This window comes from Furipterus horrens, unplaced genomic scaffold, assembly GCF_987537825.1.
Source record: "Furipterus horrens unplaced genomic scaffold, mFurHor1.1.pri manual_scaffold_6, whole genome shotgun sequence".
Taxonomy (NCBI): domain Eukaryota; kingdom Metazoa; phylum Chordata; class Mammalia; order Chiroptera; family Furipteridae; genus Furipterus; species Furipterus horrens.
In genome coordinates, this window is record NW_028327176.1 from 68,993,947 (window position 1) to 69,017,414 (window position 23,468).

Sequence of the window (23,468 nt, forward strand, 5' to 3'; positions counted from 1 at the left end):
GCTGCTTCCCTCTCCTCTCCGCTAGAAACAGAAGCTCCAGAGAATGTTTCTAACTCCTGAGTCCACTCAGCCATGTCCCCCTTGCAAAATCCTCCCCTTCCCTCACCCCCCTGCACCCAGCCAGCCAATCGCCGGGCTGCGGGCCTCTCCAGACCCTTGTCTCAGGGCCCTGGCGGGATAAAACCAGTGGCGATGCCTGGTGGATGGGAACGAACTTGGGACCGAGGAGAGACGCCGGCCCAGGGCACCCTCGTGGCGGACCCAGGCACTGAGGGCCTGAGGCTGCTGGCCAGGTATGCTGCGCAGGGCTGGCTGAAAGCTGACTGGGGGAGAGGGTTGATTTGAGAAGGAAGAAGGGTCCCAAGAAGCCTTTCCCCTCCCAAGTTAAACTGAATGAGGCTGGGGCAGCAGAGAAAGAGCAGAGAAAGAGAGCACCCGGGGCAGGAGTTGAGACTTTGGTGGCAGACTCCCAGTCCCGGGCCCTGCGGATCCTGATGTGTGTGCTGGGCCAGGTTGAGGTTGCTTACACTTCGCCTAAACCCTCCGAATCCAGCCACGCTACGAAGACCAGGGAGACAGGGCCTGGGTGGAGGTCTAAGGCAGCAAACATGCTCTCATGCCCCTTCCCCTGGGTCTGCAGGGCAGCGGTGCAGCGGATGCGGCAGGGACCTGCGTGAGGACTCCCTGAGCCCGCCGCGGGCCGCGAGCGATCTTCCGAGATGCCTCACAACTCCATCAGATCAGGTAAGAACGCTCGTGGCTGGACCCTGAGCCCCGCGTCGCCGTGCGTCCGTGCGTGCGCTCAGGTCGGCGGGGCTGGGGGCGTGCGCGCCGGGCTTGCGGGTCCCCTCTGCGTGGGGACGCAGCTGGGTCGCCTCGGGCCTGGCTCTCCGCTGCCACCGCCACTCCGCTTTCGGGCCCTGAGGTTGCCGGGGTCCAGCGGAGCTGCCTCTGCGGTCCTTGGTTCCTGTGGACCACGCGGAGCGGTGAGGAGCTCTCCGTGGGGTCAGAGAGTTATCCCTCGCTCCCACCCTGGCTGGCATGGCCCGTGAGAGGGGCGGCGCGCTGCTGGACTTCCAGCTCCCTTGCCTCGACCTTTAAGCACTTGTCCCGGTGCGTGCAGCGCTCCTAAATCCCCTGGCAGGACTGTGCGCCCCGGGCACTTCTAAAGCCAGCGGGAAAGGAGCCCGTGATCCACGGCCTCGGGGCCGTGAGTGAGCTCCGAGGTTCGGACGTCTCCTATTCGAGCACGGGGCAGGCAGGGAGCAGCGCGCGGGGCGTCGGGCCTGCAAGGACTGAGCTGCCCCTGGTACCGAACCTCTAACCCAGGGCCTTCAAAGGCGCTCGGAGTCCCTGACCGCGGCACCTGATCTCTCCATCTCCTTGCCCAGACCAGGGCGGGGTGGAGGGTGAGGGTCTTCTTCGGAAAGGAGCCCTAGGATCAGGCTAATGGGCGTGCATCAAGTGTGGACAGCGGGCAGAGGCGCGGCCCGGCCGCTGTGATGAATGGAGCCGGGTCGGCCGCGGGGAAAGCTATTTATGGGGCCAGGGCGCAGCGCTATCGATTTGGGTTGGCGAAGTGAGAGGAAATCAATATTTCAGATGAATTCTTGGCGAATATGAAGTCCGCTCGGCAAACGGGACATTTGTTACAATAAGGAGGGTCTGATCTGCGCAGCGCGCGGCTGAGATCTCTATTTAGCCAGAGCGCTGCGGTCCAGGTTCGCGCGCAGCCTCGGATCTCAGGGCCCAGTCTCCAGGGTGTGGGGCTCAGGGAGACCCCGGGCGCCGCACCGTTTCTTATTCCGGTTTGTTGAGTGGCGGCGACCGAGTCAGCAGCACCCTCCCACTGCCGTCCCTCTGGGGGCGCGGGTCGGAGACCTCGCGGCCCTTTCCGGAGCCCGGGGACCTAGAGGGGCTGCCCCATCAACCCTTGCCCAGCGCGCCACGCGCGCTCATGGACCATTTTCTGAGGCCAGAACTATGTTTTCGCCGTTTAGTCGTTAGCTAAATCGCATACAATACCGGGCGTCGCCCGGCCTCGGGAGCAGGACAGTCTCCGAGGCCGAGCGCTCGCCGGGTGCGGGATCTCACGCCAGGCTGGTCCGGCCGCTTCCGCTCCGTTCCCAGTGGATCTCCAACCCGCGCCCCCTGACTTTCCCCTGACCATTCCCGCGGTGGTAGCAGTGGGTGCTCTCGGACCTGAATTTACCGCGCTGGACCAGCTCCTTTGAGAAATAAGAGGAAGTCGCAGTCCCTTGGGCTGAATTGATTTTGTTTTCGCTACTTATTTTCATTCTAGGAGCACTCATTAGAATAAATGGGAATAAAAGAAAGAAAGAAAGAAAGAAAGGACACATTTTGTTTTTATTTTAAATCAACAGTCCCAGATGCTGGGAGGATTTCGAGAGCTCAGAAGCAAATGACCCTTGGTTTGGGGAAGGAGTAGTGCATCGGGCAGCCGGAGGCCTCATGCCTTTTTCAGTCTAGGGGAGCCAGAGAGCCCGTCCCCCGCAAACAAACAAAGAAGTAAAGCTGAGCGGGACGGAGAATAGACTTTCTCCTTTAGTTTCATGTGACGCTAATAAAACAGAAGAGAATTGCCTAAAATGAAGCTCAGAGGGTTCCAGGCTGCCCCTGTTTCTTTTCTAAATCCCTGTGGGCTAACCTGAGCGAGGACCCCTGTCCTTCTGATCAGTTTCTTCGACGCTGTTGCCCTGTATGTAGAGCTCAGTTCAAAAACTGGCTCCTCCTGGTTTTGTAAGCTCGTTTCTTGCTTGGGTGTTAGAGCTTCCTTCCCCCAGCACATCCATTTCTAAGGGCCTTCACCTGGAGACCCCCATCTGTTTCCTCTGCGGCAGGCCAGGGCTCAGGCTGTCGAGTGTCTCACAGAAGCAGGGCAGGCGCACCAACTGTAGTTGCTTCTTCTAGTGTCCTGCGAGCCTCTGCGCTTCGCCCACCAGCCTACTCTAGGTTCCTTCTCGGCTGATGTTGCCTTGTATATATGATTTATACAGCTTCATTCTGAAGGGATGTGGAGAGCGAATATCAAATTATTCTGGTGTGCGCTGGTTAGCAATGGGTTGAACCTTTCTTAAAAGCCACTGGGAATTTTGTAGCATCGGGGACCAAAGATCTTCTAAAGCAAAAACATTTTTTAAAATATTCAAAGATGCATGGGAAGTGATAAATGACATATAAATAAATATTAAATGTAATCAATACCGTATAAGTGAGGAAAAGAGTTTAATAAAGCAAGAAGGTTGTCATTAAAAGTTACGTGGAACAACTTGCCTCAGCCCTGTGGCCCAGCTCCTGAAAATCGGTTATTCAGGTGAGAAAATGAGACTTCAGATCACGGGGGAGCATGCCTCTAACTCCCCAGACCTGAGCTGTGAAGCCCTGTGCCCTCCTCTGGGTTTTAGAAAGGAGGAAAGGGACCAAAGGCATTTGGGAAGAGTCTGTTTTCTTCCCAGGTTTCTCACTGGGGTTGAAAATAAGGTCTTCCTGGGATGGAAACATCTGAAAGAGCATAAAGAAATATTGGGGTTCCTCAATTCATCTTTGTTTTAAGATGGTCCTTCCTCCCACCCTCCTCAATGCAAGTTAATTAGGAGATAATTTAGCTACCTTGTGAATTAGTTTTAAGATAAGTATCTTTTCAAGCTTTGTCACTTTAATTGCCCCACAGATTGATAAGAAGTAATTATTTCTAATTGACACTTTTTGATGTCTGTTGGAAGCATTTATTTGGGACATTTTTGGAGTGGAAGGAAAGTTAATTAATTTTATCAATCTATACCCAAAAGGACTCTTTTAATTTTGCTGAAGAAGACAAAGGAATTGAAGGAACACTGCACAAAAATCAATCTCATAGAGTTATAATTATTAATAGATATTTTTGTTCAAAAGTCAGTATCTACTGTTATAATAGTATTTCAAAATTTTGCATTTAGGGCCTCATATCTCCAATTTTAATGGGTACATGTTTTGTGGGTTCATATTTCTCATGGATATGCAGTCTTCACGATCCCTTTATATGCTGACTTCATTTTGGAGGTTACTCAGCTTTGTAATTAATTTTTGTGAAAAGTAAAATCAATAGAACTTAGTATGCTTAGAATAAATGGCATTATTTTTGTAAAAGCTAATTGTAAGAAAGATTTACTAATAGTCATCTTTGTTCTGTAATTATTGATAGACTTGAGTATAAAGGTGAAACTTTACTTACAGTGACATGTCTTTTCATAGCTAAACCTTGGAGTAAACAGTTTAATCATTCACATCCTCCACAATATGTCACTGTGAAGAGAAAGAAGGGAAGAATTAATAAGAAAGAAAGAAAGAAAGAAAGAAAGAAAGAAAGAAAGAAAGAAAGAAAGAAAGAAAGACTGAAAGTAGGCAGCGTGGAGGAAGGGGGAGAAGGTGGTTGGAGAATAAAAATGAAAATGAACAAACATTTCAGAAACCAGGGTAGCCAGGTGCATGGAACCTTGGCCATTCAATATAAGAAAATTGAAATTCTACCTCAGAACACATCCTTTTGAACACGATTCCCACCGCTGCCTCTAAGCAACCCCTAACCCCCACTGGAACCCCTTGCTTTTCTAGGAATAAAGGAAGGCAGGATCTTTGGGAGCCAGTTGGTCTAGATTTCTGATGTCTAGATGTCAAAGTCCTAATTTGTGTCCATGAAAACGGAGCAGGAACTATGCATTGCTCTCTCTGGACTTATAAAGAGATTTGGTGTTTATTTTATAATTAGAGCCCCTATGGTCTTCATTCCTAGTCGTGTACCCACAATCTTCTCATGGACAGACTTGTGACTCACTGACAGGGGAAGATATTTCCACTTGGCCCAGAGTGGAGAACACTCGTGCACCCGTGCACCCCTGAACTGAGAGCAACAGTCAGACAGGAGGCCCTCCTGTCCGGCTAATTCTGCCAGCGCCTTTTCTAATCATTTATGTGTAAACTCATGTCTGCTTCTAATGATGTTTCTCCCAGATTACATGGAGCTGCAAGAATGAGGAAACATTTTAGATGAAAAAGAAATTTAAGACACACAAACAGCAGATAATATCACATACCAACCTTACTATTAGCGAAACCGAAAAATATATAAATAATGCAAAAAAAAAAAATCAGCAAGGGAGAGTTCAGTAATGGAAAATCCCCTTGCAATTAAATGAAACAGTAATTCGTGGAGATACGCCTGAATGAATTAGCATTTATTAATTGGCTCTCATAAAAACAATGTATGTGTGTGTGGTTGCAGGTATGTATAAAGTATCTATTTTTCATAGGAAAAGTTTCTCAAATATTCATATCAAGTTATGTAGTGATCCCATTCTATTTTGCAAAAAATCCCAGTTCTCTTAACTGGTGAATTTCATCTGCACAAAAAGGGTGTAGGGGTAGGGAATGGAGCCCCCCTTGGAGGAGAAGAATAAAGCCATCCCTCTTGGGATATTTCCAAATGTGAAACCAGTGGGGGACATGTTGGCAGACTCTGCTATGCTTAGAGACATCCACATTTGGGTCCTGAGTGGACTCAGAGGTGGCTCATGCACTCTGGAGGGGCTGCTCCATGGTTGTGTCCACCCCATCCCCCAGCCCCCAGCCTGCACCAGCCTCCTTCCAGCTACTGCAGTTTGTAATCTCAGGAGCTTTCTCTGGGTGACTGAGCAGGGATGTGTTTACTCTCTCTCACCACCACAGTTGGTCTGTCTTCAGTTCTAAGCATTTTAAAGGTGCTGTATTTATCAGTCCAAGAGGTGCCAAGCTTCCAGTTGTGCAGAGAAAGCTTCGAGGTCTGTGCTTCTGAGAACACAAGGAGCCAATGGGTAAAAGAAACAATTTCATTTAGGAAGAAAAAGATGATTTTAAAAGGAGGGGGCAGGGCCATGCACCCCCATTCAAGACTGCACTTTGCTTTTGTTTTAGTTGAAACTTGGGAAAAGGCTGAGTCTCTCAACCCCACTCCCTTCAGAGATAGAACTTGAGGATGTAAGATACCCTCTAACTAGAGAAGAAGGAGTCCCACAATTAGCATTCTTAGGGAAGCGATTCTTTCTGGGTTCACAGTGAACCTCCTTAGCCAGGGGTTCTGTCTGGGGATTTGCAGTGACTGTTTTCAGTAGAGGGGCTGGGTTTCTCTTTTCAGAGAGGGGTTTAGAGAGCCCCATTCCAAGGGTCTCTGTTCCTGACCACTTTCCCAGGTCAATCCCAGCTTATCCAGCCCATGGTCAGTGACCCTGGGGGGTGGAGGCACCCACCCTTCCCTATGTGTCTATGGCCACGGCACTTTTAAGTAGGACTTTGAGGACTCTTAATTATTTCCTCAGGTCCAGAGTTGGGGTCGACAAGCCTATTTGGGTTTCTGAAAGTACCTCCAAACCCTTCCCGCAGCCATGTGGGCACATGATGAGCAAATGTCTCTTACAAAGGCCACACACCAGAGCAACCTTCATGTGCGTTTTCTATTTTACATGCACAACTCGCATGACTGAGTCTGGGCTTTACAGTGACTGTGGACCCCTCCCTAGGAGTCTCCTTGCTGTGGCATGTCTCCTCAGGAATATTTGGGTCCTGTTTCTGTGCTGATTCCTAAATTTTCTCCCATAGTCACATATGGTGATGGAACAGCACAGCTAGCCCCCAGCTGCTCCAGCCCTGCCAAAGCCACTTCTCTATCCAAAGGAAGAGCTGAGTGTGCCCTGGCACCAGGGAGCCCCCACCAGATGGGAGTGTGATTGTTATCTTTGAGGCTGCTTCAGGAGTGGGACTCAGGACTCTCCTGGGCAGGGACTGCTCCTGACACTTGTAAAGAAGAGAAGTGAACTGCTGCTCAGACAGGCTGACTCCAACTCCCCTTCCATTGCTGCCTTCCCACAGCCCAGCTCCTCACAGTTCCCTGTGGCACCAGATGGTTCGCACCTGCAACTCCACCGGGAGCTCAGGCCGGAGCCCTTGGTGAGAGGGCACGAGGGCCTGTGCCACTGCAGTGGCGGCAGGCAGGGCCTTCGGTCTCTGGGCCTGTATTCCTCGTCAGTGTCCCCATCTCTCCAGCGCAATTAAAATAGCCCTTTCTGGTGTAGTTCTCAGTCTTCTTATCTGCAAAAGGGGAAAAGTGGTCTCTACCTGGACGTCACTCCTGGAGGTCCCTGTGAGGAAGGAGGAAGATGATCAACCAGAAGGGAAGGCAGAAAGAGGGGGCTTTCTTTGGATACATCCGCCAGGGCTTCTGTGTTCCCACATTCACCCCCCCCCAAAAAAAAATCAGCTATCCTTGGGCACCTTAATAAATCACAGGCCAAAGAATAAACTTACTCCCAGGCATCTTCAAGCCACCTTTGGCCCCCCTGGTCCAGTAGGTGTGATGAAATGAGCTCCAGAATTACTGGGAAGACCCGCCCCTAAAGTCAGGGCTGTCACAGGGCCCCCTACCCCCCTGGCAGCGAGTGGTGGGCCCTTGAGGTGTTGGATCTCAGTTCTCCAAGTTCAGCAGTCCCTCTGCTGCTCCCTCGGGGTCCCTTCACTTGGGTTCAAAACCCAGTCGTGTGCTCCTAGTGCAACATTGTCAGGAAAGAGATTTCATTTTAATATTTCACCTTTTCTCTGTGTAAAGTGGGTTGGTGGCATTTCTCAGATGAAAATCATTCTGTAGTTCAAGCAGACAGCTTGAGGGGGAAAAATATTTCTTTCCTCCCTTCTCTTAACTCTTTTCTTTCTCTCATTTTCAGCCACAAGGCTCATCAGCTTTGTCTCCCGCACTGTTCTCCTAAGTGGCCTTGGAGTGACCTAAGTACTTAGTGCTGATTAGTCCCCTGGGACATATTGTCGCTGTCTCGCTGTCAGACCAGCACAGTGGAGAGGTCAGGGAGCTGCCTGGGTGACACGTCTGAGAGAGAAACAGCTTAATCTGCTGTCATCATGGGAACTGTGTATTTGCACAAACCCAGGGCCCTCTGTGTGTTTTGATTTCTCAGCTTCTCCAGGAGGACAGCAGAATTACTATTCCAGTGTAAACTTGGGGTGTGAGGTCTCAAGACGGGGACTTTTGAAGTCACTGTGAAGCAGTCCCTGTGGCAGCTTCCCAGAAGGGGGCTGGTCTGGGAGTCCTTGACCTTGACCTGATCTTGCTGCTTTCCCCGTTTGTGACCTGAGACAGGTCAATTGTCTCTCCATCTTATAAAATACGAAGATGGTTCAAGCAGGGCTTCTAGGAAGTACTGAAAGTTATACCAGGATCCTCATCCAGCACAAAGCAACTACTCAAGAAATTGTACCTCTCCAGACACTGGTCACCGGGGAGGATAGTCTCTTAAAATCCTCCAGGATAGATTGCCCAAACCTCACATTTTCTTAATATTTTCTGTGAAACTTTCCATGAATAATTTGAAACCCAGTGCTAAAACTCTGTCTCAGTTACTTTTTAGGACAGACCTTTTGATGTTCCACATAGACAATGTAAAAGGCTCCCTGCCCAGGGGTCAGGACTGAGTGAAAGGACTGCGCGAAGGGCTGCTTCAGAGCCCGCAGCCCTGATCAGTGGCTTCCGCCACCCAGTCTGGAAAAGCACTCCTTGTTTCACTTCACCAGAAGACCCGGTCATAGGAGAAGCACCAGGCTTGTGATAGAACCGGCTGTTCGTGGCCTTCATGTTGGAATCCAGAACATTCTAGGGTTTTAGTAGCTAAGACAGAACCACAGGAAGACTTGCTCTTAACTGACACAGAACCATACATTTATTTGTTTTTAAATGAAAATTCACTAAACTTCTGTCTTCTTTCCCCTGCCCCCAGTCTTATATGTTTCTACTTTGTATAACAATAATCCAACTTTGGCACGATAGCAAACCCTGGTTGATCTTTAAAAGTCTGTGATTAGCTGAGCCCCAGATCACTGGCCCCTGCTCTGTTTTGTTCTTCAACACTCAGATGGCTCTGAGTACTGTCAAAAAGGAGGTGGCAGGAATGGGTTGACCTCCTGACTCATCTTCAGTGTCTGGCTGTGACTTTGGGGTGGGAACCAGAGGAGGAATGAGGCTGTGGGGGAGTATCGGAGCAGGAGAGCTGCCAGACTCAAGCTTGGAGCCAGCTGGAATCTGGGGCGTGGGAGTTAATTCATTTCACCAGGCCCACCCCTGTGGGCAGGTGCGGCACCAGCCAGTGATGGCCACATTCATTGACAGGCAGTCAAGGCAGGTGACAGGTGAGAGGCGCCTTCAGGGTCGGGAGCTGGAGTCCTGTGATTCCCTCTCACGTGGAAAGAGTACCACCAGGAGGGGAAAGAATCAGACCAAACAAGTCAGTGCTGGGACAAGACTGGAAACTAATGCCCTGGTTGGTGGGCACACCAAAGCCATTTATCTAAACTGTCACCCAGTACTATCACGCCATCACCAATACCAGATAAACCTCCTTCAGCCTTGAACCTGGTGGATTCTGGAGCACTCACTGTTCCAGGAAGGCAGCCGTGAGCCTGCAGGATCAGCCAGCTCCACATGGTCTCCACTGGCTCTAGATCGGGGGTGACTAGAGAGCTCCTGGCAAAACAATGCAGAGCTGTAGGTGCAAATGCTGTGGACACAGGCCCACTTCTGCCAAATGAAAATGCTTGCTGAACAGTCCAATGCTTAACTCCTGTGCCTTCAGAGGTTTGCACATTGTAGGATGGCCCTCTGGGCCTGCCGTCTCCTTGACAGTATGACGGAGGCCCGGGCCCTTCCAGTTCTCATATTCTGTGATGACATGCCATTGTCCATACCAGGGAGATCCTGTGACCCCTCTCCTGCTGGTCACAGAGCTATCTGGACAGGTGCCCTTAACTGGGCCTCAGGCACACCCGTTTGCTGGTAGGACCTGCTCTAAGGAGTTCTGCTGACAACAACTCATTTCCTATCCTCAGGGTCTGGCTGATCCTGTTGGCTAGAAGGAGTCCATCTTTCTGAGCGATCTGAGGCCAGGAGCACATCGTGCTCCTGCACACACTGCTCTCTGTCCCCAGCTTTCTAGAAGTCACTGTCAGTACCACAATGTAGACAGGATTGTGTACAGCCTCCTATTGTTTGTGTGTGTTCATCGTTTCTCCATGTCAACGGTGTCTGTCTTCAGGCCAGGGAGCCTACCTGTCCCCTTTGTTGGCTGAGCCTTCGGAGTTGGACACACTTGGTTTTGCATCCCCTTCAAACACTTACACCTGTGTGACCTCACCTGTAAAGTGGACTCATGGCTTCTACCTCTGTGGGCTGCTGAGGGCTAACTGAGCTCATATTTGTGAAATGCTGAGTCACAGACTCCCCATATCCTGGTATTCTCAAAGCTAAGACTTTCTGTAACTTTTTCCTCCTCCTCACTCCCGAAGGCCCCCAGCACTTCATTTTTATGGCCTGTTTTGCCCTCTACTTGGTATAAGAACATTTATCTCTGTGGCTCTCACCTTGTACACCTGAGCTGCCTGAGTGCCTGGGAGGATGTGCCTCATACCTCGCAGGAGATTCATGGATTCTTGCCATACCCATGGTCCACCTCGACCCAGAGTTGGTCCAGGCTAAAAGGGGCTCCCAGACCAGGAAACAGAGACCCAGAGAGGTGTTCCTTGCTCAGACCCCACAGGTTTCAGGCAGACAGGGGTTCCATGCTGACAGCCAGGGCTTCTCCTGACTGGTGCTGCCTTACAGAGTGTGCATGGGCTGGAGGGAGGGCTGACCTGAGCTGAGGAAGCACTGATTGCAGCCTGTTCTGAGTGAGCACCAACCCAGAGGAATGAAAAGAGAACTCTGTTGATGTGGACTGATGAAGCTTGTACACACTCACAGATGCACTCACAAACATACACATGCATGCATACTCATACATGCATACAATACATAATGACACACAGATGCCTACAATAGAGACACACACTCATACACACACATATGCACACAATACAGATATGCACACATATACACACATAGACACAACACATTCTCATACACACATTGTACAGAGACACACATACACACTCAAACATACAGCCAAGACTGGGACTACACTATGCACTAAGGAACCCAGACTGCAAAATTTAGGAGGCTCTCACTTGCGAGCTCATGCAAGAGCAGGGCAGGCCTGTGAGTGAGGGCCTCCTTCCTTACATTTTGTACCCTGGATGCCTGCTGTCCTCACCCTAGTCCCCTGTGTATGACACACACACCAATACACATGGGACATGTGCTCACAAACATACACATGCACAATACTCATCCTTCACACATAAATGCACCATGAAGAAGCCTTTACAAAGTACGTGTGTGCAGAACGCTCTCCTAGCTCAGGTGGTGATAAATAAAGGAGGTCAGGGAAGTCCCCACTCACAGAGACCCCAATAGATGAGGCCATGAAATTATAGGAGCAATTGATGAGTTTGGGTTGAGTCCACAACTGCTGAGAAGGCTGCCATAATGGGAATTGTAGGGAAAGTGGGGTCCAAGATATCAGAGAATCTGCTGTGCTGTGGATCAGCTCTGGTAAGTTTAAGCATGAGGTGACTGACCTGTGACCTCCCTGTTATTGCAACCTAGGGTTGGAAGCCTGAGCACAGGAACTCCGACATGCAGCCACACCTTCCTCCCCCCGGCCCTGGCCTCCCACTTAACTTATAGGACATGGGTGGTCCGGGGCTCCTACAGAGACCTTGTTTTCCAATGAGGCCTGGGGACAGTCATTTGCACAGGTCACTCATCTGGCCACTGTCAGTTCTGTTAGCAATGCTCAGTCTCCGGGGTTCATGGTGGTTCTTCCCAAACAGGGACAGAGTCATCAAGTGGGTAGGTAGCAGCAGGACTTGTCTGTTCTAGAATCTGGCCTCTTGCTTCCCAAAGAATGACAACACTGGGGACAAGTGGCTGAGGGCTGTCACAAGCTGACTCCTCCAGTCAGACCATGAGAGTGCTTTCTGTGACATTCTGACTTCACTCCAAATTCCTGAGAGCTCTGCCTTGAGCCCCAGTCCTTGCCTGGCAGCCCTGTGAACATGCCTCTGTTCACCAAGTCCTGCTGGACACGTGAAGGTAAACATGTCTCAGGGGCACATGTGCTATGCCAGTTGCAGCCCCCAAATGAACTAATTATTACAAACTATATGGTGTAATCATGAATTTTTTGTACATTTAATCAACACATTATTTATGTAAATTTCATAAGGTAGTGACTATCAAACTGTGTTTCCTGCAAAGTGGGCAGAGATGCTCGTTGATGTAATGAAACTGAACAAGCGTGGCAGGAAAAAGTACTTTTGTGGATTAAAAAAACTTTCAAGTTCATGGTGTAATTTTGTGCCCTGGCCGGGTGGGCCAATTGATTGAAACGTCGTCCCATATACCAAAGGTTGCGGGTTCGATTTCCAGTTGGGGCGTGTACGGGACCAGGGGGTGGGGGCACTGCTCAGTGTTTCTCACATCGATGTTTCTCTCTCTCTCTTCTCTCTCTAAAATCAATAAGCATATACTCAGGTGAGGATATTTTTTAAAAAGGTGTATGGTAATTTTCTTTATTTAATGGCCACTACCTCATACATTCCTTAGAATCTTAGATCTGATTGAGGAGCACATGTGGCTTCTGCCATGTTGGGCCACTCATCTGCGGTGCTCTCTGCGAGCACCATGCATCACCTTCCAAGTGCCTGGCTCCTGACCCGTGTCAGGACAGCTGGTGTTGGTGTGAGGCTGGCAATGCCTGATGTCCACATAGTGGCCAACCCTGTGAAATGGTGGGTCCACACGCCTGCATCAGAGGCAGCCCGAGCATTTCTATCAAGGAACGTTTACACCGCATCATCCAAGAGAAGGCTGTGTCCCTGAACGCCTCCCCTGACCTTTCCTTTTCCTTAAAAAACCCCTCCTTTTCAAGCACATGCTACATGGCATGTGTGTTGGCCCCTTAAGGAATCCAGTGGCTTTGCGGTGTTGTGAGGACACACACGGGAAAGGAGGGCTGCTGGACCTGGGTCTCGTTATTCAGCATCCCTTGCCCATCACACCTCAAGCAAGTCGCTCCACTGTCTCATTTCCAGCTGCCCCGGTACAAACCTGGAGCCATGACACCTCTCTTCAAGATTTCCTCTGAAGATCCTGTCACCCTGACGTCCTCTTTCCAACCACCTAGCCTAGCTCAGCATGTCACTACAAACCACCACACACTGGGTGGCTTACCCAACAGACATTTATTTCTCACAGTTCTGGTAGCTGGAGTCCAAGGTCAGGGTGCCGGTGTGGTCAGGTTCTCTTCCTGGTTTGCAGATAGCTGCCTTCTCAATGTGCCCTCAAATGGTCTTTCCTCTGTGAGTGTGCCCGGAGAAAAGGATCTCTGCTGTCTCTTCAATCCCAGCACCCTACCCCATGACCTTATCTAACCCCAGTCACCTCCCAAAAGCCCCACCTCCAAACACCATCATGTTGAGGGTTAAGGGCTTCAACATGTGAATTTGGGGGGGAAACACATTCAGCCCATAACACCACCCACAGAAATCATGATTTATTTTTCTCCTTCTTGGCCCATTATCCAGAGACACTCCTATCCCCCTCTCCTCTCCTCCTGGTCTATTTCTCCCTGAGTGGGTGCTCAGGGTGGACCCTATGGCTGGATCACCCCTGGTTTCACTGCAGCTCCTAAAAAAGCACCTGGTGTCCCTTGGTCTCTCCCTCTGAGTCCCAGCACACCTGTCATTGCCCTAGAGTCCTGTGCGATTGCTCAAGGCACCAACTCTCAGACGCCCATTCTTACAACATGCTTAGCCAGCCATGTGCCCCTGGCCCCATGGGCCTTGAGTTCTAACTCCAAATCACTTCAAAGGGCATTATTACACGAATATTTAGTTCAGTATGTAAGTATATACCCAGTCCTTCAGCATGGCAGGTATGGAGCTAACCTTTGGGTTACAGGGTGGGGGTGGGAGCCTCTCTGAGTCAGAAGCAGAACTCCACCAGGTGACCAAGGAGAGACCAGCAGGAGCAGAGATGTGACGTCCTTGGAGAGTGTGCAGCTCCAGGGACCAGATTCAGCTTGGGTGTAGGGAGCAGCTGTGGAAAGACAGGTGGGGTTCAGACAAACTGAGGGCTTTGGCGAGGGAGAGTGCAGGTGTTAATTCTGACCTGCCATTGGGAAGCCTGGGTCGTGTGCGTTCCATGCCTGAGCTTCCATTCTCACCTGAGTCGTCCACGTCCCTGCTTCTTTCAGCTCTCGTGCCAGAGCCAGGCACCTAGCTCCTCTGTCCTGGGGTTCGTGTCCTCTTCATTAAGCGAACCCACCATGGTAATAATCTGTGGGAGCTGGAGGGTTTGCATTATCAAAATGCTCTTGCTTCTCTCCATTTCCAGCCCTGTTCTGAGAATCTCAGCCTAGTGATTTTCCAAAATAACCTTAGAGTCCTGCCTGTACTTCTTTTCAATCCAATCATTAACTGGCATTTGCAGGAAAACCACTGGTATATAATCCGAGAAGATTCCTTCCTTACTTCCTGACCTTATTTCCCACTATTTCTGTTTGCAAACTCATGTTTCAGCCAACTAGTCTTTGTTTTCAAACACACCATGTACATTCCCACCCCCCAGCCTTTGTGCATTCAACAACAGCTGCCTGGAACATGATCCCCACTCCCACCTCTGACAAAGCTCAGGCAAGCACCACCTGCCTAACCAAACGCTCTCTGATACCCTCACTTGTAGGGGCCATCCCTTCTGACTTCCGTCTGTGCCTTCTGTGGGCACTCAGGCCCAGTTACCCACCAGTGGGGCTTATCTCCTCACGTGGAAGTCCTACCTCAGCGGTGGGCAGAGTAAGAACAATGGTGTTCACTCTGTCCCCAGCACTTTACACAAATCCTAACTGCAGTGAGTCTCCATACATGTCTATGGTGGTAGTTTTCACCTAATCCTACAGTAACACGTTTTATTCTTTTGCCAGTCGACCTAACTTATATGTTCAAGTTTTGAAGATTCCCCAACACGAAGCACGCTGACCTTTCACATGATGCTGCTCGAATTACTCTTCTATTTTTGTTATAAGTGGCCATTATGGGACTGAGTAAACAAAGTTCCCTTTTAGGGAACTTGCTGCTGCCATAGAGGCCCGTGTTGCCCCAGTGGGACGCCTCCCTGGTCCCGAGGATGAGTATCTTGCTGACCTGGGCCCAGATGCAGGGTGGTGAGGTTGGGTAGCAGTGACCAATGAAGTAGCAACCATTGGCAGGCCTGGGCAAATCTGACCCAACACGGGACCTTTCTGCAGGATATTGGGTGTCAGTTTGACAGTGGCGTTGGTCAGATTTCGAGCATCTGTTAGGACCAGCACGTTGGGAATAAAACTTCAAACAGTATCTGGCACAGAGTAGATACGTTAGTAGGTGCTTAATAAATATTTGTACAGGTGTTTCTAGTGTGGTCTCTAGTGTAGCGTCAGAACCACCTAGGGCTCTATTAGCAAACCAAGGGCCCAGATTCAGCACCTTCACAAGCTCCCAGCAATTCTGCTGTAGGTCAGCATTTGAGAACCACAGACCTAAGTCAGATGCCCAAGGCCCAACCAGAGATTGTTACTGTGTGGAGCTCTCATGCTGGCCTGCTGAGGAGACAGCCCTTCTCCCTGCAGCGCACTCTGCTTCTCAAAGACTTCCAGGAGTTGATCAGATGCAGATGCAGATGCAGACACAGCCTCAGGTCTGCTCCTAACTGGCCACTTAACCTTCAAATTGCTGTCTTCATGTATAAAACAGGGCTCAAAGTGCCAGCCCTGCAAAGTTCACAAAGTACAAAAGCCAAGGCCCCGTTGATATGCGTTGAATTTACAGTATTCCCTCATTTATCGCGGGTATTATGTTCTAGACCCCCCTGCGATAGATGAAAATCTGTGAAGTAGGAACCTTACATTTATTTTAGTATTTATATATATTTTAAGGCCTTATAAACCCTTCCCACACACTTATAAACCGTTCCCAGTCCCTTATTAACTTTCCCACTCCCTTATTAACCTTTTCCACACTTGTATAAACTTATGTTCTTAAACATATTCTACACTCTTAAACCTACATAACTTTAACAACATACGTATAAAGTACCGCAAAATCCCGCGATATAGCAAAAAATCTGAGATAAATAATTAAATATAATATTTTTAAAATCCCATGATACAGTGAGGCCACAATAAGTAAACCGTGATATAGAGAGGGACTACTGTAATTAAATTTAAGAATCGCTTGCCTGACACACTTTGAAAGGGCTCTGCAAATATTATGTGAGTTCATTACCAGCTTTAAACTGGGTCCCCAAAAACTTCTTGAAGGGAGGAGGAGCCTAGAAGTCCTGGTGGTCTTGGGGAGCCCACCCTGGTGAAAGTCTTCACTGTATTGATGCTCTTGCATTAAAGAAGAATCTGCCACATGATGGAGGGGTTGGGAATAGACATCAGCATAGTGATGTCAGAGAAGCAGGCACACTTGTGTTAGAAAGCATTTGCTCTTGGTCTGACTGCCTGAGCCTACCTTATACCGAAAAGTCACTTGGAGCAGCAGCCAGATACCCCAAGAGAGGAGCCCAGGACCCCAGCCTGCTGTGTCCAATTCAGAGTTAGAACCCTGTTTATCTGCACATCAGTTTCCCAGGCTGCCATAACAAAATACCACAAACTGAGGGTTTGAATACCAGAAATTTATTATCTCATGTTTCTGAAGGCTGGAATTCTGAGATCAAGAAGCAGGGTTGGCTCCTTCTGAGGCTGTGAGGGAGAACCTGTTCCACACTCTCTCCTGTAGCTTCCAGTGGTTTGCCGATATCTTGATCCATGACTGTGGCAGCCTGACTCCAATCTTCACTCGGCCTCCTCTCCCTCTCTCTGTGTGTGTCTCTCTGTCTCTGTCTCTGTCTGTCTGTCTATCTGTCTCTCTCTCTCTCCAAACTGCACTTTTTTATAAGGACACAGTTACATAGGATTAATGGGATTAGAACCCATCCTAATAACCTTGTATTAACTTGATCATCTGCAAGACCCTATTTCCAAACCAGGTCACATTCTGATGTACTGGGGACTAGGATTTCAACATATGAGATCTGGGGAACACAGGTCAACCTACAGAAGTATGAGTGTTGCATGTTCTTTGTTCAGCTCAGCCTACCACCCAGCCCTGACCCAGACTCTCAGTAGGTTTGGGTCTGAGTGACATTAGCTGTAGAAGCCCCAGGTTGGAACTGACAGAGAGAGGAGAAGCTGATACATGGTCTCAAGAGCCTTCCCTGTTATGCTCATCCCAGTGCTTCCACCGAGGAGGAAACCTGTTTCCCAAACCCAAGACCCATGGGGAGAAGAGAGCCTCACATCTGGGTTTACCACCTAAGAAAATAAAAATGACAAGCAAACAAGTTGATAAGAGGGCCAGGAAATTCAGGGCATGCCATGATCTAGAACCCATTCTACCCAATTTCTACCACCTTCTTCCTTCGCTATCTGCCACAGTGGCCCCAGCCAAGATGGCACTAGGGTCCCACAGGGCCTCCTGGGGTGAGGAGTAAACAGGGACTTAGGTCAGAAAGTGTGAGTGCTATCCTGGCTCTGCCATGAAGTAAGTCTGTGACAGTAGATGGGCTGTCCCTTCCTGGCCAGGGACGCTCTCAGGCATGCCCCACAACTCTGATCCATGTCTACCTCAACACCATGTTAACCAGATCATCATGTATGTTACATGGGCCCACTGTGTGCTTCTCTCCTTTCTTTTCTGAGTGAGCTCAGGCCACTCCTGGCAGCTGTCTATCTGGAGAATTTGCCCAAAGTCCCCCCACAGAGCTCTCTGCACCCCTTTTGTTCCTGACCTGAGTGCTGTCCTGGCATTGCAGATGTTAGAACTGGAGGACAGTAAGATCATCTGCTCCCTTTAAGCCAGATGTGGAAACTAAAGCACAGACTGGCAAGATCTGCATGGGAGGAACCCCTGCTTCCTAGTTCTCAGCACCCTGGTTTCCTCCCCTGGCTGTGGCTGCTCCCTTTGTTCCCTCTAGTTTCCTTAGGCAGTGGCAAGTGGCTTTTAGAGAGTATAATCCACTTTGCTACGATCTAGGAATCCACTGTGGGCAGGTGTGCAAACCACAGATAGGCAGTTCATCACAGATTTTACTCGGTATGTCAGACCTGAAACAGCGGTTCTTCTTCATTTGTTCCTAACTGCTTCACTCCCCAAGACAGCCAGTCCCCACCCCGGCTCTGCAGGCTCTGCACCTCGCATGGACATGCACAAAGACACACACAGACACACACACTAATACACACCACTGGTTTTCCTCAGAGTTGTAGAAAGAACTGCAGGAGACAGTGCACGTGAGTGGATTTAGGAACTCTCAGGTTTTACAGCATATCAGGGGTTATTAACGTGTACGTTTCTCAAGGGCAATGACCGTGTCTTCTACTGAGAAGCCACATCTCCCACCCCACACACACAGCCTGAAATATTATTAGACACAGAGTGGGTACTCATTGAATTGAAATCTAATCTAATGAACTGAAAATTACTTTAACGCAGATCCCCCCACCCCCGTTTTTGTGTTTGTTTGTTTTTTAGAAAATGGCATTGATATGCATAGGCCCCTCACCCCAGAGGGAGTGAACTCTTGTACTGCTAGCTCCTCAGTGCTGGCGCATCTGCCTCACTGCCTCCAGTCTCTCATCAGTGCAGGGGCCCAGCCTTGTGGAGCCCAGGGTCTGGGGGCACCTAGAAACCCAGTGGGAAGAAACCAAGGACAGTGACCTCTAGTGAACCTCCAGCAAGCACTGGAAGTTTGTGTTGAATCAATTAATTAATGCTTTCAGTATATATTTATTGACCATCTACTGAGTGGTTGCAAACTCAGCAATCAACAGAAGAGCTTTTTTAAAACTACAGATTTGGGGACACCATGCCTAGAGATTCTTGGTGATCTGACCAGAGGTGGAAAATGAACACCCTGGGTGATCCTGGTGGCAGCCAGGGTGGGAAGCATGGCCCTCCTCCCTGCAACACAAGCCTGTGCAGTCAGGATGTTTCCCCTGCCCCCAAGGAGCCAGGCATCTGGAAGACATGCAGAGCAATGGCTCAGATGGAGGGCTGGACAGTGAGTGGGGAGACAGTAGGGGTGGTGGAGTTTCCTGAGAGCTGGTCCAAGAAGGCTTCTGTTCTGGGGGACATGCAGACAAGAGTTCAAGGTGAGGAGTAGCCACCCCTAAAACCATGTCCACCTCTTCAGGAAGGGAGGGAGTGTGTCCCCTGTTTGGGAAGTGGGGATAGAGGACAAATGGTGTCTAATTTGAGTCACAGGGAGCACTAAGTGGTCCATCTCTAATTTGTAGAACCTGAAAAAGCTTGCAGGGGCCTCCAGAAATCTTTGAGATAGCCCCACATGGGAACTCTCAGCTGGCTGTGGTGACCCTTCAGGGCTCAGAACAGCCATGTGTGTCCCACTTGCCTGGAGCTCTCCCAGCCTGGGCTCCTGAGGCATCCACACAAGGCAGGGATTCTCCCCAAGCATCGTTCTTCTTAGGGAGTTTACAGGTCTGTTGACATTTGCAGAGGCTCCATCCCAGCAATCCATTGGGCATGGGATGTCCTGAGAGGGAGGGGACAGGGTTAATCTAAAGGCTGGTGGAGGCAGAGAAAGGCCTTGAAACCAAGCAGTGAAACCAACCAGATTAATAGAGGAAGAGAGGGGGGTAGACCATTAGGAAGACAAAGAGAAAATCATGCTGGAGCAATAGAAAAGGAAATCTAATATCAACTAGGGAAAAATAAATGGAGATTAGGGCAAACAAATTAGCTTTAATGGGTTCAATGCTAATACAAGAATAACAGCGAGCTGTGAATGCCTTTGAGGGGAAGATGGGATAAGGAACCTGAGCAGTCATGCAGACAATAAAGACGATGCAGGGAGGGGACAGGCCAGAGGAACAGGGCAGAGCAGAGAGAAGGGAACTCTGGGGGTGAATGGGTGGGAGATGTGGTGGGAGGGGCTGCGACGTTTGACCAGATAGGACTGGGGAAGGGAAAGGGCTGGGAGAAGATGAGAAGGGGGAGTACGGTGATCAGCAGGGATGGAAATAATAGCAAGTCACCTGGAAGAGACTGAAGACAGAAGAATAAAATCCAGAGCAAAGGCTGGCGGTGGGGGGTGGGAGTGGGGTGGGGATGGGGGTGAAAATAGAGTGGAGGGCCATAAACTGACATGGAAGGTGGAGGAAATATAATGGAATTATATTTCTGTGATATAAAGAAAATCATAAAATCGTAAAATTAGGCCCTGATGGAATGAAAACCTGGCGAGAATTTTGAAGTGGGTTTTGGGAAGTACCCGCGCTTGGTGGTGACATGAAGTCACATCCGCTTGCAGAGAAGGTGCTGACTGCCCTGGAACAGCCACGCTGCCAGGGAGAGCCTGTGGAAGCAGCTAAGCCTGGGCCTCAGCCGCAGTCTCTGTGCTGCCTCTTTGTAATGACGCAGCCCCTTGGGCAAGTTCTGAGCCTTTTCTTCCCCTCATCTCCTCATCTGTAAAGTGGGGATAATGTGCTACCTCCTTAGCAGCTGTTAGGAGAATTCAAGGAAAAGATGCGTCTGTTTTGCTCACCTGGCTCCAGAGTAAGCACCTCCTCCCACCTGGCTACTGATGTTATTCCTAAGCATTGACTCATAGAGGAAGAGGCTGAATAATGACAATAGCCTTACTCCCTTCCTCCTTCCCCTCTTTCATCTTCGTTTAAGTCCAACACTGGTAAAATACCAGCAAAGTGGGTTCTTTCCCAGCTAGGGGTTAATCCAGAGGAAGCCTCTCTGTTCACCTTTGTCTGCCTGCCTCTGTCCGCCACTGGCTCTCTCTCCCCATTGGGGATGGAAGAATGATGTTAACCTCCTTCTCTCTGGGCTGATCTAAGGAAGAGCATCCATGGAACCAGACTTCTTACCCTACTGTTCCCAGGGCCTTGGGAACAGTAGGGTAAGAAGGACTTGAGAGGGCGGCTGGCTGGGACCTGAGCTGGTCCAACTGGCTGCACTATCTGGGGCCTCTTGGGCTGCACTGAGGGGTCCTGCCTGAGGAGCCATAAGGCTCCTCACAATGGCCTGAGCCTGACACCTTTAAAGTGCATGTCGGAGGCCTGATGGAAGAACCAACAGGAAGGCCTCTGCAGTTGTCTCCAGTGCTCCTGCAGGAGGCAAATGTTTCTGTTTCTGGCAGTGATATCTGCACCCCTGTTTTTAAACAACTCATGTCTAAGAGTGTATGCCTTTGGAAGACAGAGTTCTGTTCAGGACAAATCATGTACAGGCTCCACTGAGCTTGCTTTGGAACTGTTTTCCTCCCTCTGTTCTTCCTTCCCTCCTTCCTTCACTCCAATAATTATTCAGCATTTACTGAGTATCTATTGTGCATTGTATTAGATATTAGGGTTTCACAAATAGAGCAGTCACATCACCCATCAAGGGACACACGGTTTATGCAGCAGCACACAGTCAGTGTAAATACACACCTTTTCTGCCAGCATGTTTAAAAGCAAGGACCAGAGACAAAAAGCAGGAAAGGCAGAGGCCTTTCTGTAGGTGGTAGCTTCCTGAACTAATTCAGGTGTGAGTATGAATTGATCAGGAAAAGGTAAGGAAAGGGCACTCGGGCCCAGAGGATAGTATAAACAAGGACATGGGAGGATTCAGATGCTATAGAAAAACAGCAGTCCTGTATGGCTAGGGCATCAGATTCAAGTCTCAGACAGGCAGGAAAGGAAGCAAGCCAGGGACAGCTCCTGTGGGCACCTTCCTCCAGATGTAGCAGCTTAGACTTCACCAGGCAGGTGATGGGGACATGCCCCAGAAGTTTTCTTAAACATGGGAGGTCACATGTGCAATGTTGAGTGCAGAGACCAGTGAGTCCGAGTGTATGTCACTTAGGTTTTCTTTGATCACCTGGTATGAATTCCTTTTCTCACCCTCCCCACATTAATCTTTAATACTGTGCCCTGCTGTGTCTTCTTAGCACATATCCAAGCAATAATTGTACATTAAAAAAAAATTTTTTTTAAATTAATTAGTTAATTTGTTAGTTTGTTTATTTATTTATTTTTAGAGAGAAGGAGAGAAACATCACTGTGTGGATGCCTCTCACTCACGCCCCCAACTGGGGACCTGACGTGCAACCTAGTCATGTGCCCTGACTGGGAATCCAACCAGCGACACTTGGCTCGCAGGCTGATGCTGAATCCACTGAGCCACAGCAGCCAGGGCTGCAATAATTGTACATTTATCTGTGCGTTTCATTATTCCTACACTGGAAGCTTCATGAGGCAGGATCAATCCCATGTCATCAGTTCTAGTAAAATGCTTGGCAACTGACAGATGCTCAATAACCATGTGTCAAGTGGATAAACAAATGCATGGATGGACTCGTGCTGGGGATGCCTGGACAGGACTGGTTAGGTGAATATTTGGGAGGTAAAAATGTCATGCTTTGATGAGTACTCTGTATGGGGAGAATGGAAGCTAAAGGCAGTTTGTTCATTTGTATGGCATATATTTACTGAACACCTACTACAATTTAATGAACAAAACACATGGTCCTGCCTTCATGGAGCTTTTGGTGTGGTGGAAGACAGTTACTGCTCCTACATATAATCATGCATATAAATGTAAAATTAAAACATGAGTGATGATGCCATCCAAGAAAAGTAAGGGGTGCTATGAAAACTCTAAACCTGCTCTGTGGGGTGAAGCAGAGCCACCTGGAGGAAGTGACTCTGACTGGGCTGTTCAGGGTGGCTAGGTGTTGACTAGATAAGAGGGCTGACAAGATTTCCAGGTGAAGGGAGCACACCAGAGAGCTCTAGAGGAGAAGATTTCCGGTAGAGGGTTGAATATAAAAGTGGAAGAAAGATCTGGGCTGAAGGTACCTGGGATACCCACGGTGCTTCAGTATGTGAGTAGCAAGTAAAACAATGAGAGACGGAAGGGTCTTCTTTTTGTGTGTTTGTAGATTGTGCACAGGGGCTGGGAAAGCAGCATAGATGAATTTAATTGTGTTTGTAAGTCCAGGGGAAGAACCTAATGAAAGGGAGAGGTAAATGAAATAAAAGGGAAGGGAGGAAAATTTATGGATTTCGGTTCCAGAACAGACAGAGGGCGAGGGATCAATAAGAAATGGCTATGTCTCTTCTTGGTTCCCTTCAGGGGAGAAGGATAAGCATGGAGAAAAGGTCAAGGGCCACACAGCTGGCTGGGGGTGAAGCCAGATGCAGGTGCTGCCCTCAGCATTCCATACCCTTTGTCCTTGTTGGAGGGCCCATGTGCCACTACCTCATGGATGCAGGAGTGATTGCCGGTGTGGACTTGGGGTGGAAGGTGGAACGAGAGGTTGGAACACTGGCCTTATTCCAGAAAGGCACCAAGCCAAGGGGAACAGCTGGCAGGCCACAGTGGGAGATCGCAGCCTGCAAGTG

The 23,468-nt window shown here is 49.3% G+C and overlaps 1 protein-coding gene across 2 annotated transcripts in view; it reads left to right on the forward strand.

Moving 5' to 3' along the window:
- Nucleotides 1-228: 228 nt before the first annotated feature.
- The window catches only part of PAX8 (paired box 8), a 51,980-nt gene continuing 28,740 nt past the window's right edge, over nucleotides 229-23,468 (forward strand). Inside the window, exons 1-2 of one of the 2 annotated variants that reach the window (XM_090281712.1) lie at nucleotides 229-293; nucleotides 641-744. In XM_090281712.1, the coding sequence (XP_090137838.1) occupies nucleotides 720-744 (25 nt within the window). In that variant the 5' untranslated portion in view covers nucleotides 229-293; nucleotides 641-719. Of the gene's footprint in view, nucleotides 294-640; nucleotides 745-23,468 lie in introns of those variants that run through there. The other variant, XM_090281711.1, reaches the window with a different exon arrangement.